The sequence below is a fragment of the Aulonocara stuartgranti genome (genome assembly GCF_965226115.1).
Source record: "Aulonocara stuartgranti genome assembly, chromosome: 13".
Classification (NCBI taxonomy): Eukaryota; Metazoa; Chordata; class Actinopteri; order Cichliformes; family Cichlidae; genus Aulonocara; species Aulonocara stuartgranti.
This window is the reverse complement of record NC_138949.1, coordinates 21650487-21663117: the sequence shown is the minus strand read 5'-3', so window position 1 is coordinate 21663117 and position 12631 is coordinate 21650487. Positions and strand designations below refer to the sequence as shown.

The following is a 12631-nucleotide window of genomic DNA, read 5'->3' as shown; positions in this document are numbered from 1 at the left end:
ACTTATGTGCAGCCCTGGTTATTTAGCTCATCATATTGCAGCCACAGAAATTCTTTTGTCCATGAAACCATGAAGCTGCACTTTCTTTTTGCCTTATAGTCTGATTTGTCATAACTTCTCCGTTTTGTGGTAAGCTTTTCTTTGGCTGTCACTTCTTCACCCTGACCTGTCTTATTTGGCTCAGCAGAACTGAAATGCTTTTACACGCGCACTCACATAAGCTCAGCGATTCTCTGCGCGATCAACCTCTCACATGTTTAAGCTTGCTGCGGGAGATTTCACTTGTCATGTTTGCATAGTAAGCTAACGATTAATAAGACGATGTCAGAGGAATTGGTGCACAAATTATCATCACTCACAGATCAGTGCTGTCGCTCTCTATACACAGTTCGCACGATTGCAAAGTGAAAGCAAAAAAACAAGCGCAAATTCAAACGCGACTTCAATATGTCACATATTGACAGTGGCTCACCGATGCCAATGACATAATTACCCAGCTACATTTCTGAAAGAATGCAAAAGCATTGACATATATTTTTCCTACAATAGCCCGACGGGCAGGGCAGAGATAGATTTTGGTAGCCCGACTGAAAAAATCGCTAGCTCGGGCTAGCGATATTGTAAGCCCTGTATCTGATTGAGGAATCACTCATCTTTGGAAAAGAGAGTTTATTACAGAGAAATGGCTCTTTCCAAAATAAAAGCTATACTATCCGCTTCTTCTGGGCTATATTCTCAGCAGCATAAGGAGAATCATGTGCTAACAGCTGTCTAAATGACTCGGCTAAAGTTAGTAGCATGCTTGCTTTTTTTTTGTCTGCTTCCACTTGTCTTTGCACTAGGATGATGTTGGCGTAAATGTGCAGTCATATTCGTCGTGTTCCCACTAGTGCTTTCAGGTTAATCTCGTTGAAATGACCTTAACGCCACAACACGGCAAATCTCCGTTAACGAGCTACCGCCGATCGCTCTGTGCATGGGGCTAGACGGCCAACACGTTAACGAGCTAACTGCGCTAACACACTAGTTCACACCAATGTAATTGAGCATTGCATGCCACATCCAACATACTGTTTTACTTTAAAACATGAAAACCAAAATAATTCCAAACGCCAGATCTGAATGAGGGTGGGGGAGGTGCCCTGCGCTCTTCCTTCTGACTATGCTGTCTGTGTTGAGCACTCAGTGGATCTGCGCTGGACAGTGCAGCCTAGGCGGAGTAGTCGAACACAGATTCACTGAGCGCTCAACAAAGACAGCATCGTCAGAAGGAAAATTGATAAAATAAATTACAAATGTTGTATTGTTCGATACATATGCGTACCGAACCGAAAGCACTGTATCGAACGGTTCAATATCGATACAAATATCGTTGCACCCCTAATATATATATATATATATATATATATATATATATAGATAGATAGATAGATAGATAGATCTTTGTCCTGCTTATCTGAGTCTGGGTCACAGACCCAGCAGTTTAAACAGAGAATCCCAGGCCTCCCTCTCCCAAGGCTACCTACTTCAGCTCATCTGGGTGCGATCCTGAGGCATTCCCAAGGTAACCGAGAGATATAATCTCACTTAGAAGGCACCTGGGAGACATTCTGGAGGAGGAGTACCACCTCCACTGTTAACCCGTTCAGAATGACCGAGCTCCTTATCCTATCACTAGAACTGAGCCCAGACGCCCTTCGGAGGTCGTTCATTTCTGGAACCTCAGTCCTATAGTCACAGCTTGTGGCTGTAGCTGAATCGCCACCTTGGGGAGGTTTTTTACGCTAGTGACCCCAGGAGCTGTGTCGCTTGGGGCAATTTGCTCCTGATAGGCTCTCCCACGGCAGATTGTTCCTGGGTGAGGGGCCAGAAGAAGACAAATTCAGTGAACCCCCATGTAAAGAAAGCAAATAAAGTGAGCAAGTTACCCTGTTCATGAGAGGACCACAAGAGCCCCACCCCAGAGCCATGCCTAGGAAATGTGGACTATCATAAATAATTTTGAAGTTGCTGTATCTATCTACAGAAATCGATAGAAATAAGAAAATCAGATTTTTGTAAAACCTTCATATTATTTTATTCTCTCTGATCTGTGAATATAATAAATTATTTACAAAAAGGTGTTTAACTGATGTCAGATGGTAAGCCTCGAGATGTGATGCTCTGCTTTATTTAAAATATGTTAAATTCTTCACCAGCATTTGCTCAAATAAACAGCAACAATAGGGAACATATTTGTGGTGGCTTCATACAGCTGTTGTTTTATTTAAGAAGACATTGCCTGGCCACATCTGTGAGGATAAATACAAAACTAATTAAGAGTGAAGACAATCATTTTGATAACAGAACTAGGAAATTCTCTTACCCAGGTTAGCAACATTTTTTCTTGCTTTATTTTGTGTTTTCTTTGTTTTATTGTTGGAAATAGATCTTTTAGGATATCATAACTCTAGGAGGGGAGTGATTTGAAGTTTATACTGCTGAAATCCAGCAGGGTCTGTTTCTGCAGCTGCCACACACATTTATTTTCATGTGCTGATCATTGTCTCCTCTGTGCTCACAAAGCAAAGTGGATCACTGATGAATAATGCATACGTGCGTTCTGAATCGTTGCATTACATCATGCATGGATGGGATGATTTGCGTCTGCACTCCCAACATAAGTGATGCAGTATAATTTTATTTCCTGGGAACATTTATGTCAAACAGGTGCTGCAGGTTGAAGTAATCGCACTGCTGCAAGTATTTCATTAAAGAGAAAAAGCAGGCATCTGGAGTGAACGATGCAATGCCTGCTAGGAATGACACAATCATCCATCCATGCTTCCGCTTATCCTTTTCAGGGTCGCGGGGGGTTCTGGAGCATATCCCAGCTGTCATAGGGCGAGAGGCAGGGTACACCCTGGACAGGTTCCCCTTTCTATGAGGGTTAAATGACTGGGTCTACTAATTATGATATATACCGCCAGCCGTAAGGTTAAAAAGTTATAAGCGTGTTTTTGTTATGCTACAGCGTGTCAGTACAGCATATAAGCTGTGCTGTTCCTCTGTTGGTCACACTAGAGTTGCTTATCTTATCTTAAAATTCATTCACACTGTTCTATTTTCCGCTTCTGCTTTTCCCTTTAGTGATACAAAAAGATATGACTTACTGTTTCTTCTTTTTACGATTTTGCTCAAGGTAACAGAGCATTTGACATCTTTTCACAATGAAACTCTTTTCTCCTATTTCCTGGCTATACGGTGTATATACAGGAGCTGCCAGAATATGACAGATATGCAATGACCTGTGCGGTGACCCCCATACGCGCAATATGCCTTACAACATCTAGTTGCGGGATGTACGATGTGAGCGAATGTGACTTGCCTCGTGGGGGAGAGCGGGGAACAGGTGCTGGCACTGTCAGCTTGTTAACACTGGGTAGAGAAGTGGCTCCTTCGGCAGAGTGCTGCACATATGCAACACATTGCCTTTGGCTGTGGGGCGTACATTATGTGCAGGCATGCGTACGTGTGAAAAGGCAGTGAGCGTATGTGCATTGCACACAGTCATGCCATTGATTGGGTGGATTTATTTGATTTGTCTTCCTGGGGATTATTCAGGTAAAAAAAATGCACAGTAGCCTCAACTTTCTGTGTAAATGTGTGTCTCGATCATAGGTGTTGTGTAGCGTGTTGCTGCAGAGAGAAATTGAAATACAAACAAAACACAGCCACTTATTTGTTGTCCAATAGTAATTTATAGGTTTTGGCATACATTTTGTTTTGGGAACATTGTTAGAGGGTTATTATGTAGCTCAGTTTTCTACAAAAGCTTTGGGAGCCATAGTTATATGAAACCCCCCTTGGGTTATGTGCAAAAAATTCTCTCAAACATCACAAATTAGGCCCCTAGATGACCCATTTCTAGAAGAACTAAATTGACACAATGAATTATTCCATCCAGTCTTGTGGCCTCTATAACAAGTCGGGGAGGTAGAACAGAGGATAAATTAGGACACTCAATTCTTGCTTCTCCCATTTATTCCATCAAAGCCATTTAGACAGATTTGCCCCATTTGCTCAATTTATTCTGTGATTTTTATGCCCTCTCGTTTGGAGGATGGGAAAGAAAGAAGAAATGGATATGATTTTGGAGAAATTGGTACTTTGTAGATAAAAAAGACAGACATAATGTGTTGGAATTAATTTAATTCTGACGAAGTTGTAAGGAATTTGACATACTGTTTTCCTTTTTGCAAGGACACTCGTGGCACTCTGCCCCAAATACATCACTAAAAGCTTTCAGCTATAAAGCCAAAGGAAAGAGTTAGAATATAGTTTAGAGTAAAATTATGGTTCGGCGGAGAAAGAAACGGTGAAAGATGGAGAATATGGGAGAAGGTTCAGTGGGGCAGAGGTGTAACCTATTTAAATGTGCAACATGAACTTACTTTTGTAAAAAAACAGTGAGTACACACGTGTGTCTTGTTGCCGCTAAGCTTTGCATAGTGCTGTACATCAAACAGACCACAGCAAAACAAGATAGTCTCGAACAAATACTGCTTGAGCTCAGCTCCACTGCCAAATCCTCTAGGCCCATAGGGTATATGGTTACTGTCACCTGTGGGTTAAGGCCTCCTCTCTGGTTTGATGTCTGAATATTAGGTTATTTGATGCTGCTCTTTCAAGTCAGCCTGACAGGACAAGACAGCAAGCAGATTTCCCACAAGTACTTTAACTGCTCAGCAGAGAGACATCTTCAAAGCCCAGCTCCCCTTTGTGCCCTCTATGTTTTGTATCCAGCTGTAGGTGCATTTCATGTCAGTTTGGTGCCGTCTAGTGGAGTTTGTATAGAATTGCAGGATTTATTCTGTTATTTTTTGTTTTTTTCTGTTGAAGTGACTGCTTTGGGTTTTTTTTTTCTTTTATCCACAGTGACAATGGTGTTGTTTCTGATTGGGATCTCAATTCCTGTGAATAATTCTTCTCATGAGAACCAAACTGCAGGTAACTGATGAAACAACTGAGCAATTATATTGTCTAAGAAATAAATGTTAAAGCCAGACTCTAGAAGGATACGATTTTTCTTTTCACATATAAAGGAAAACCAGATAAACTGACTTGAATTCAACGTTACTCGAACTTGTATATCTCGTACCTTATGATTTAATAAACAAACTTAAGACATATATGCTGATCTTTTCTGTTACCCTATATTTTACTCTATTTTATGCACCATTGTCATTTATGGCTTCAGTTACAATTTTTCAAAAAATGTACAAAGTCATGCTGTAAAGAAGAGATTCACATTTCACATAATAATGCTCTTTCTTAAGTTAGATGGACTGAACATTTTCACGTCTGTCTGTCAAATCTTATACTAGCACCAGTTAGATTAGCACAAAATTGCACTATTTCTAGACAGTGATTAGTGACTTCCAGTAAAAAATAGTCCAGGAAATGCCCTTAAAACCACTTTACAAATTAATTTGAATTAAATTTAAATAAAACAAGGAAAAAATAAATTGTCAATGAGTGCTCTTTAAAGGTTAAAAAAAACTGATTTCAACCGAAGCTCTGCTTCATGTGCAAATAATGTATTTGCAGTATATTTCTTTATTATAGTCCAAGGTTGTCAAACACACAGTAAGCCCGGGGGCCAGAATCAGCTGAGCAAAGACTCCAATCTGGCCAGCTGGATGGCTTTGGAAAATGTCAAGGCAAGCATAGATTTTGGACTTTTGACTGTATTTTCATAAGTTTTATAGCTTTTCCTACTCATGAAGATCTCCCCATTGACAAGTAGTTAAGTAATAGATTAATAATAGATAAAAAAAAAAAAAAAACAGACAAAATAAAAAACATAAAAAATCAACAATAAAAAAAAATCCATAAGTCACTTTTAGTTTTGAAATTACAGGAGAGTCTGGACAATGAGCTACCAGAACTTTTAAAATGTTTACACTTATATTTATTATTCTTGGTGACACATTTATTTCATTTACTACACCAACATTTATTTATCAAGTAGAAAAACTGAGATGTACTGTTGAAATTGCACTTTTTCTTGTATTAACAAATCTCAGTTATTTTAAATGTGTTGTTAAATGTCTTCACACTGACAGAAAGGGATCAAAGTGGACTACATGTGGCTCTTGACATCCCAGATATAGTAAATTCCGTAATATGTGATATCTAGATTAAAAGCTTGTTTTGTTGTAAACTGATATATGTTGTTCACTTTGTTTTTTTATCTAGGAAACTCCACCCATCAGGGTGTGCATGTGTTGCCTTCAACACTGGTTTTATCCCTTCTTCTTATCATCGTTGTCCTGCTGACAATCTACTGCCTGCGGTGAATAAATCTGTACATACACATTAACACTTTCTCACTCATTCCAGCTCCCTTTTCACGTGTATGTGCGCGAGCATGAGGGTGAATACATCAGGTTGGGGCATCGGGGTGGGGTGGTTTTTAAATAGGCGGTCAGCAGTGGCTTATGGATAAACAGCTGCTCTTCCACTAAGACAATAAACAAAGACGGCTAGGTCAAGTCACGCCAGAGACACTCATTCACTGACCAGCCAGCTGACAACAACATGAGGAGGAACAGCTTTGGTTCTATGAGATGGTTGATATTGGTTTTGGTATTTGTTGTTTACTTATGTGCTTAGTGGCACCATTGTAGAGATCAAGCTTAGCTCTTTTTTTTCTCTTTAATAGATGGTTGTGCTTTTCTTCACCTCTCACCCTGTCTTTACCGTAGGTTCAAAAACCACAGGAAAGCTCTGGTTACCTCAGTGGATAAAAAAATTCCAAACGGCTTCTTGGAGGAGCAAGGTACGTTGGTGCTGTACTCAATATAACCACTGCATGAAAATATAAAGCAACCTTTTTGCTTTTTAAGCCTTTTTTTTATTTGGTTTATAAATTCAGTCTCTTTATGGACAAGAAAGATTTCACGATCTGGAGTCCAAAGTAGCTGTGAAGGCTCTTACCCTGTAGGGAACCATATGAAGTTTCACTTCAAGTAAAAAAAACGACATAAATAAACAGAAAGGCCAAATTCTGAGTTAAGACAGTTTTGTGCAGCAGGGGCATGTTTATGGCTTAAGAAATCATTTCTGTCATGATATACCCCCTGAAGTAGGAAATCTTAATAGCTATCAGGCTTGTTTTTGCAGGTGCTGTAAGAGCTTGTAATGTTCTCTACAGGGAGACATTAGCAGTCTGACCACCATATATTCTTTTAACCACAGGAGAGCAGACAGTGGTCCTCCTCCCCAGATCTCCTTCACCATCCAAGAGGTACTTCCCTATCCCTTTGGACTCATTGGAGGAGGAGTACCGGATACGCTCTGCAGATGATGGCAAGCTCTTCAGAGAAGAGTTCAATGTAAGCATGCATTTATTTGGTGTGGATTGAGATCTTTGTTCTGCAACCATACAGCAAAAAGTGTACAAAAACAGTACTAAGATTATATGTTAGCAGCCTTTGTACCCGTGGCTTTATTTTTATCTCATGAGGATTGGATTCTCTCTTTATAGTCACTGCCGTGTTACTACCACCATGGGTCCTTTGAGGAGGCGAGCAGAGAGCACAACAGAGAGAAAAACAGATATCCAAATATTTTACCATGTGAGTGAGGATCTATATTCTGCAGTTGGAGACAGTATTTCTGCAAAAGCCCTCTGGCTTGCAGACTTATTGATAGCCAACATAAGGAAACGTGCTGTGGGCTGAAATGAAAATTAAGAACCACTTTTATTTACCTTTTTTCCCCTCTGTTCCACAGACGATCATTCAAGGGTGGTGTTAAGTCATCTCGATGGACACTTGTGCTCAGACTACATAAATGCATCTTACATAGATGTGAGTAGTAATTAGGTTAAGCTATAAAGTGAATAAAATTCCTCATCAAAATGTTCATTCACTACTGTTTTTTTTTCACACATAGGGTTATAAAGAAAAGAACAAATTCATTGCAGCTCAAGGTAAATGCACATTTTCTTTCATCTTACCCAAGTCTATAACCATTTTCACTTTGGTTTTACTACATCTCTTGATTCTGTTTCAGGTCCAAAACCTGAGACAGTGGCTGACTTCTGGCGGATGATTTGGGAACAGAAAACAACAACTATAGTAATGCTGACGAATTTAAAAGAAAGGAAGGAGGTATTCTCTCTCTGCACTGCATTATTCTAAAGAAATCTAAAATCCCTGTGCCTCCGATGCACGTTTAGTGAAAACCCTTTTAAGTTCTCAGGACCCAAAGTCATGGACATAATTTATTCGACCCCCTCTCTTAACTGAGAATCCATGCAAAGTGTCACCCAGCAGATTACTTAGCATCGCATTAAATTTAGCCTCAAAGGGATGATCAATTGAGCGCTCAACAGCAGGTTTGATGGGGCAGAATAGAGGCAATGGGGATCAATGATGAAATAATTGTTGATAAGATCCTAGGAGGCTTCATGATAATTAGTCTGAGAATGTATTTAATGAGTTGAAACGTCATTGTGAAGATCTTATTGACTGAAAGAGTAGCACAAAGTCGCTGTGAGTGCCTTTGAATTTGTAAAAGGCACACATCAAATAGATAGTTTTATATGTAGCTATAGTATGTACAAAAGAGATGCATGTCTATAGCAACAATTGCAAGGACAAATGAGCTCCTATGCATTTTTAGTGGCATTCATTTTCCTTGCAGTGCCACAAAAATAATTTGTATTGTTTTTCTCCATTACCAGGAAAAATGTTATCAGTACTGGCCAGAAAAAGGCTGCTGGATGTACGGGAACATCAGGGTGGCGTTAGAGGATGTCATTGTACTAGTGGACTACACCATTAGAAAATTCTGTGTTCAATATGTAAGTAAAATATGTGAATCTACACATACTACAAATGTACTGACAACCTACACGTTAGTCTTACAGGAGCTGCTCAGCCATGTAAACCATGGCATGAAGCACAGAGTGCACAGAGGTTTAGAAACTATTTGTTTTAAAGTCAGCACAGCGCTGGAGTCTTTTACACACTATGCACCTTAGCACTTGCCTTGTAGTAAAACTGTAGCACTTATACGTGATAGCGAAATATCTAGGAGGGAAGAAATTGTACAAAGATTCATGACGAGGTGCTTGATTTTATACAGCCGTGGCTATGGGACTGAAAACACCTGAATTCACAAATTAAGAGGTGTGACCCAATACTTTTGTGCATATAGTGCATAAACACCTGCAAAAGTACTGAAAAACATCTTTGTGGTAATTCCTGCTAGAGTAGGTGTTTCCAGGAGTATATTTCACACACTGGTGTGCGTGTGTGATATGGTTTTGCAGCTGTTAAACACTGTACTGTAAGGAAAGGAAAAATAAACGTACATTGCTGCTTTTATTTAAACATCTACACATGGTTTAAAAGTAATACTGTAATTTTACGAGTTATTCTTAATATTCTTCTTAATTACTGTAATAATGTAACAACCTATGTGTGTAGTTGCTAGATTCTTATTAAATATTGAAGATGAAACTAAGCCGCGGTGAGATGGTGCAAAAATGGTCCCCATGGGGAAATTGGAGCATTTTAGCAAACGTTAATAGGATCCAAAATATAATAAATAAATGAAAAACCAGTATGGAAACATATTAGAGAATATCAAAGGCTATAGATAACAGACACAGCATAAATTATAAATATGTAGGTGTATTTAAAATACAGCGAGAACTGTATTAATATGCAGTGTTTGGCTCCGTCATTTTATCTTTCGAAATTCATACACATACAGTATCTGTATTTTTTCTTGTCTTTTTGACTGTCGAGTTGGATGCCAACTCAGTGTACTGCGAAGCCTTCAGACTCCAAAATTCACTTTGTTCCCTCTCCATCTGAAGCTAGACGAGCACAGATATCCTCTCTGACTCTAAAAACTGTGACTGCTGTAGCTCTTCAGTACAAGCTGACAGACTGGGTGCTTTAACATTCAGCTCTCAGAACACAAAGCAACCAAGTGTTCAAGAGAATGGAATTCTGATCTCTAGAGTATCGATGAGAAATGAAAGTGAGGCAAAGTGTTTAATAATTACATTCTACCCCAAAAAGCAAAATGACAAAAAAATCAATAAAACTGAAGTTCCTTTTCTAGTAGGTACCAGTTTGTGGTTGACTGGCTTTGTAAAAAATAAAAAGACAGATGACTTATTTGTGCCTTCAAAGCATTATTTATGCACCGATATGAACCTTGTGCGTCTTTGCTTCACAGCAGGGCAGCGATGGTCCCAGAGCTCCCCGGCTGGTCACCCAGCTTCACTTTACCAGCTGGCCAGACTTCGGAGTGCCATTCTCACCCATCGGCATGCTGAAATTCCTCAAGAAGGTCAAAGCTGTCAATCCATCCTACGCTGGACCTATTGTTGTGCACTGCAGGTAAAATGTGCAGTAAAAAGGAAGCCAGAAGAAGGCATCTGAGCACAGTTATATAAATCCGGTGTGAGTTGATGCATTTCATTGTTAGGATGCAGGAAAGACTTTTTCAGTGCTCATAGTTATGAGTAAAGGTAACAAATTTAATAAAAACTACAGTTAAGCCCATTGTGGATGAATAAAAATCCTTGCATAGGGTGTATATATGTTCCCTGACCAACCAGTGTTAAGCCCCACCAAAGAAATCTGCAGCCAACTGTAGCAACTGGTGCAACAGGTGCTCAGGGAGGTGGAACTGTTGTTCTTGAATGGGGCCCATTGAAAAGACCTCAACACCCCACCGTGGAATCCAAGCTCTGTGCTCCCAGAGGTGTCGTCTGCTGAAATGACCCCTGTAAATTTATTAGGGCTGTGCTTGGGCTTCAGAGGTGAAGTACTTCTACATATGGTTGTAGCTGTTCACAATTGACTTGTATGTTAAGAGAAATATAATAACTTGTGCCAAAAAAAAAAAAGCGCTTAGAAAATGAAATGTTCAGGTGTTTGTGGTATGTATACATTCACTCCTGTGAAGGCTCTTGCACATGTAAATAGAATGTTACATTCAATGCTTCCCAACCACATTTTTCGGTGTTCTGTACACTTTGCTGTTTGTTACAGAGAAGACCTTGAGGCTTCTTGTTTGTGTTTCCACAGTGCCGGGGTTGGGCGGACTGGGACATTCATTGTCATTGACAGCATGATCGACATGATGCACATAGAACAGAGAGTGGATGTCTTTGGGTTTGTGAGCAGAATACGAGAACAGCGCTGTCAACTGATCCAGACAGATGTAAGTATTGACCCTCTCCGACCTGTTGTACCTTGGACTGACAGCTCAACTCGCTGCTCTGGTCGTGGCATAAACAAGCGAGGGCATAGGAAACAACAATGTCTGTGATGCAAAAATAGTGGGAAATAGTTTGGCAAACCAAAGCAACTACTTCTATAACTTCGTCTCGTCTTCCTCTTTCTTAGATGCAGTACTCCTTTATCTACCAGGCTCTGCTGGAGTACTATCTGTATGGAGATACAGAGCTAGATGTGTGCTCTCTGGAGGGCCATCTGCAGAGGCTTCACAACACCAGGGCTCCCCACGACAGGCTGGGCCTGGAGGAGGAGTTCAGGGTATGAAGAAAGAAGCTCTCTCTTAAACATTTCAGACAGTAATGAATCGTGCCCATCACCCTGCGCCCTGCATGGGTATATTTTCATGGAAAACTTGCCCAGGGTGCAGCTCTTGGCAGTAGTAACATAAATAACAATGCTTTGGATCAACTAAACTTTATAAGGCACCACCATCTGCCTCATAGAATTTACTGTAGCTCTGTGAAAATTTCACATTTTTGCTACAAAGTATCTTCACAGTTCCCTACACACTAGAAGGAATTATTCCCCAATGCCTCTTCTTCACCTCTTCTTCGTCTCTACCTTAATGTTTTTTGTCCAGCTTCTTGGCTTTTACTTGTTACAAGTATGGAAATGTTCCAGCATCATCTGTTTTTAAAAAGACTCACCAGCTTTATTAGCATTGTACTTTTCTATATGTACTTTTTCATCATTTCCGTCTGTGCGTGTTTTCTCCCATCAGAAGCTGACCAACGTTCGCATAATGAAGGAGAACATGAGAACTGGGAACCTTCCTGCCAACATGAAGAAGAACCGTGTGCTTCAGATCATTCCGTGTAAGGACTCACTCATACTCGGAACAGTTTCATAATACATCACATCTAAGTAACATCAAAGTATCACCCTGCTGGTGATTTTATAGATGCCGTACACAGATATCTGGATAATCAGCTCATGTCTCTGTGATCAGTGACATTTAAATTGGGCTTCTATCTTTACTTTATGTTGCAGTTGGAGTAGGAAAAGTAAGCCTGGGTACAACTTTTTACACTGAAAACAGATATAGACTGCAGCGCGTTTGGCCTTAATAACACAGCTAAAGTTTTAGCTCGGCTAGGATTTTTTTTTTTTCGTCAGCCCTTTCAAAGTTTTATTTTATTAGGAATCACTTGTGAAAAGTTTCATTTTCCTTTTTTCTGTTTGCAGATGATTTCAACCGAGTAATACTCTCAGTGAAAAGAGGACAGGAGTTCACTGACTACATCAATGCCTCCTTTATTGATGTAAGCACTCCCTCACGACCTCCTGTATAGATTTCCCATAGAAGTATATATAAA

The 12631-nt window shown here is 39.9% G+C and overlaps 1 protein-coding gene across 5 annotated transcripts in view; it reads left to right on the top strand.

The window, feature by feature from the left end:
* The window catches only part of LOC309721028 (receptor-type tyrosine-protein phosphatase epsilon-like), a 60309-nt gene that overhangs the window by 45218 nt on the left and 2460 nt on the right, over positions 1 to 12631 (top strand). For 4 of the 5 annotated variants that reach the window (XM_082558347.1, XM_082558349.1, XM_082558346.1 and 1 more), the window contains 14 exons: positions 4918 to 4989; positions 6241 to 6337; positions 6750 to 6823; positions 7243 to 7379; positions 7532 to 7622; positions 7780 to 7856; positions 7942 to 7978; positions 8062 to 8159; positions 8735 to 8854; positions 10246 to 10409; positions 11103 to 11238; positions 11424 to 11573; positions 12037 to 12130; positions 12501 to 12577. In XM_082558347.1, coding sequence (XP_082414473.1) covers positions 4923 to 4989; positions 6241 to 6337; positions 6750 to 6823; positions 7243 to 7379; positions 7532 to 7622; positions 7780 to 7856; positions 7942 to 7978; positions 8062 to 8159; positions 8735 to 8854; positions 10246 to 10409; positions 11103 to 11238; positions 11424 to 11573; positions 12037 to 12130; positions 12501 to 12577 — 1419 coding nt within the window. In that variant the 5' untranslated portion in view covers positions 4918 to 4922. The remainder of the gene's footprint in view (positions 1 to 4917; positions 4990 to 6240; positions 6338 to 6749; positions 6824 to 7242; positions 7380 to 7531; positions 7623 to 7779; positions 7857 to 7941; positions 7979 to 8061; positions 8160 to 8734; positions 8855 to 10245; positions 10410 to 11102; positions 11239 to 11423; positions 11574 to 12036; positions 12131 to 12500; positions 12578 to 12631) is intronic. The other variant, XM_082558350.1, reaches the window with a different exon arrangement.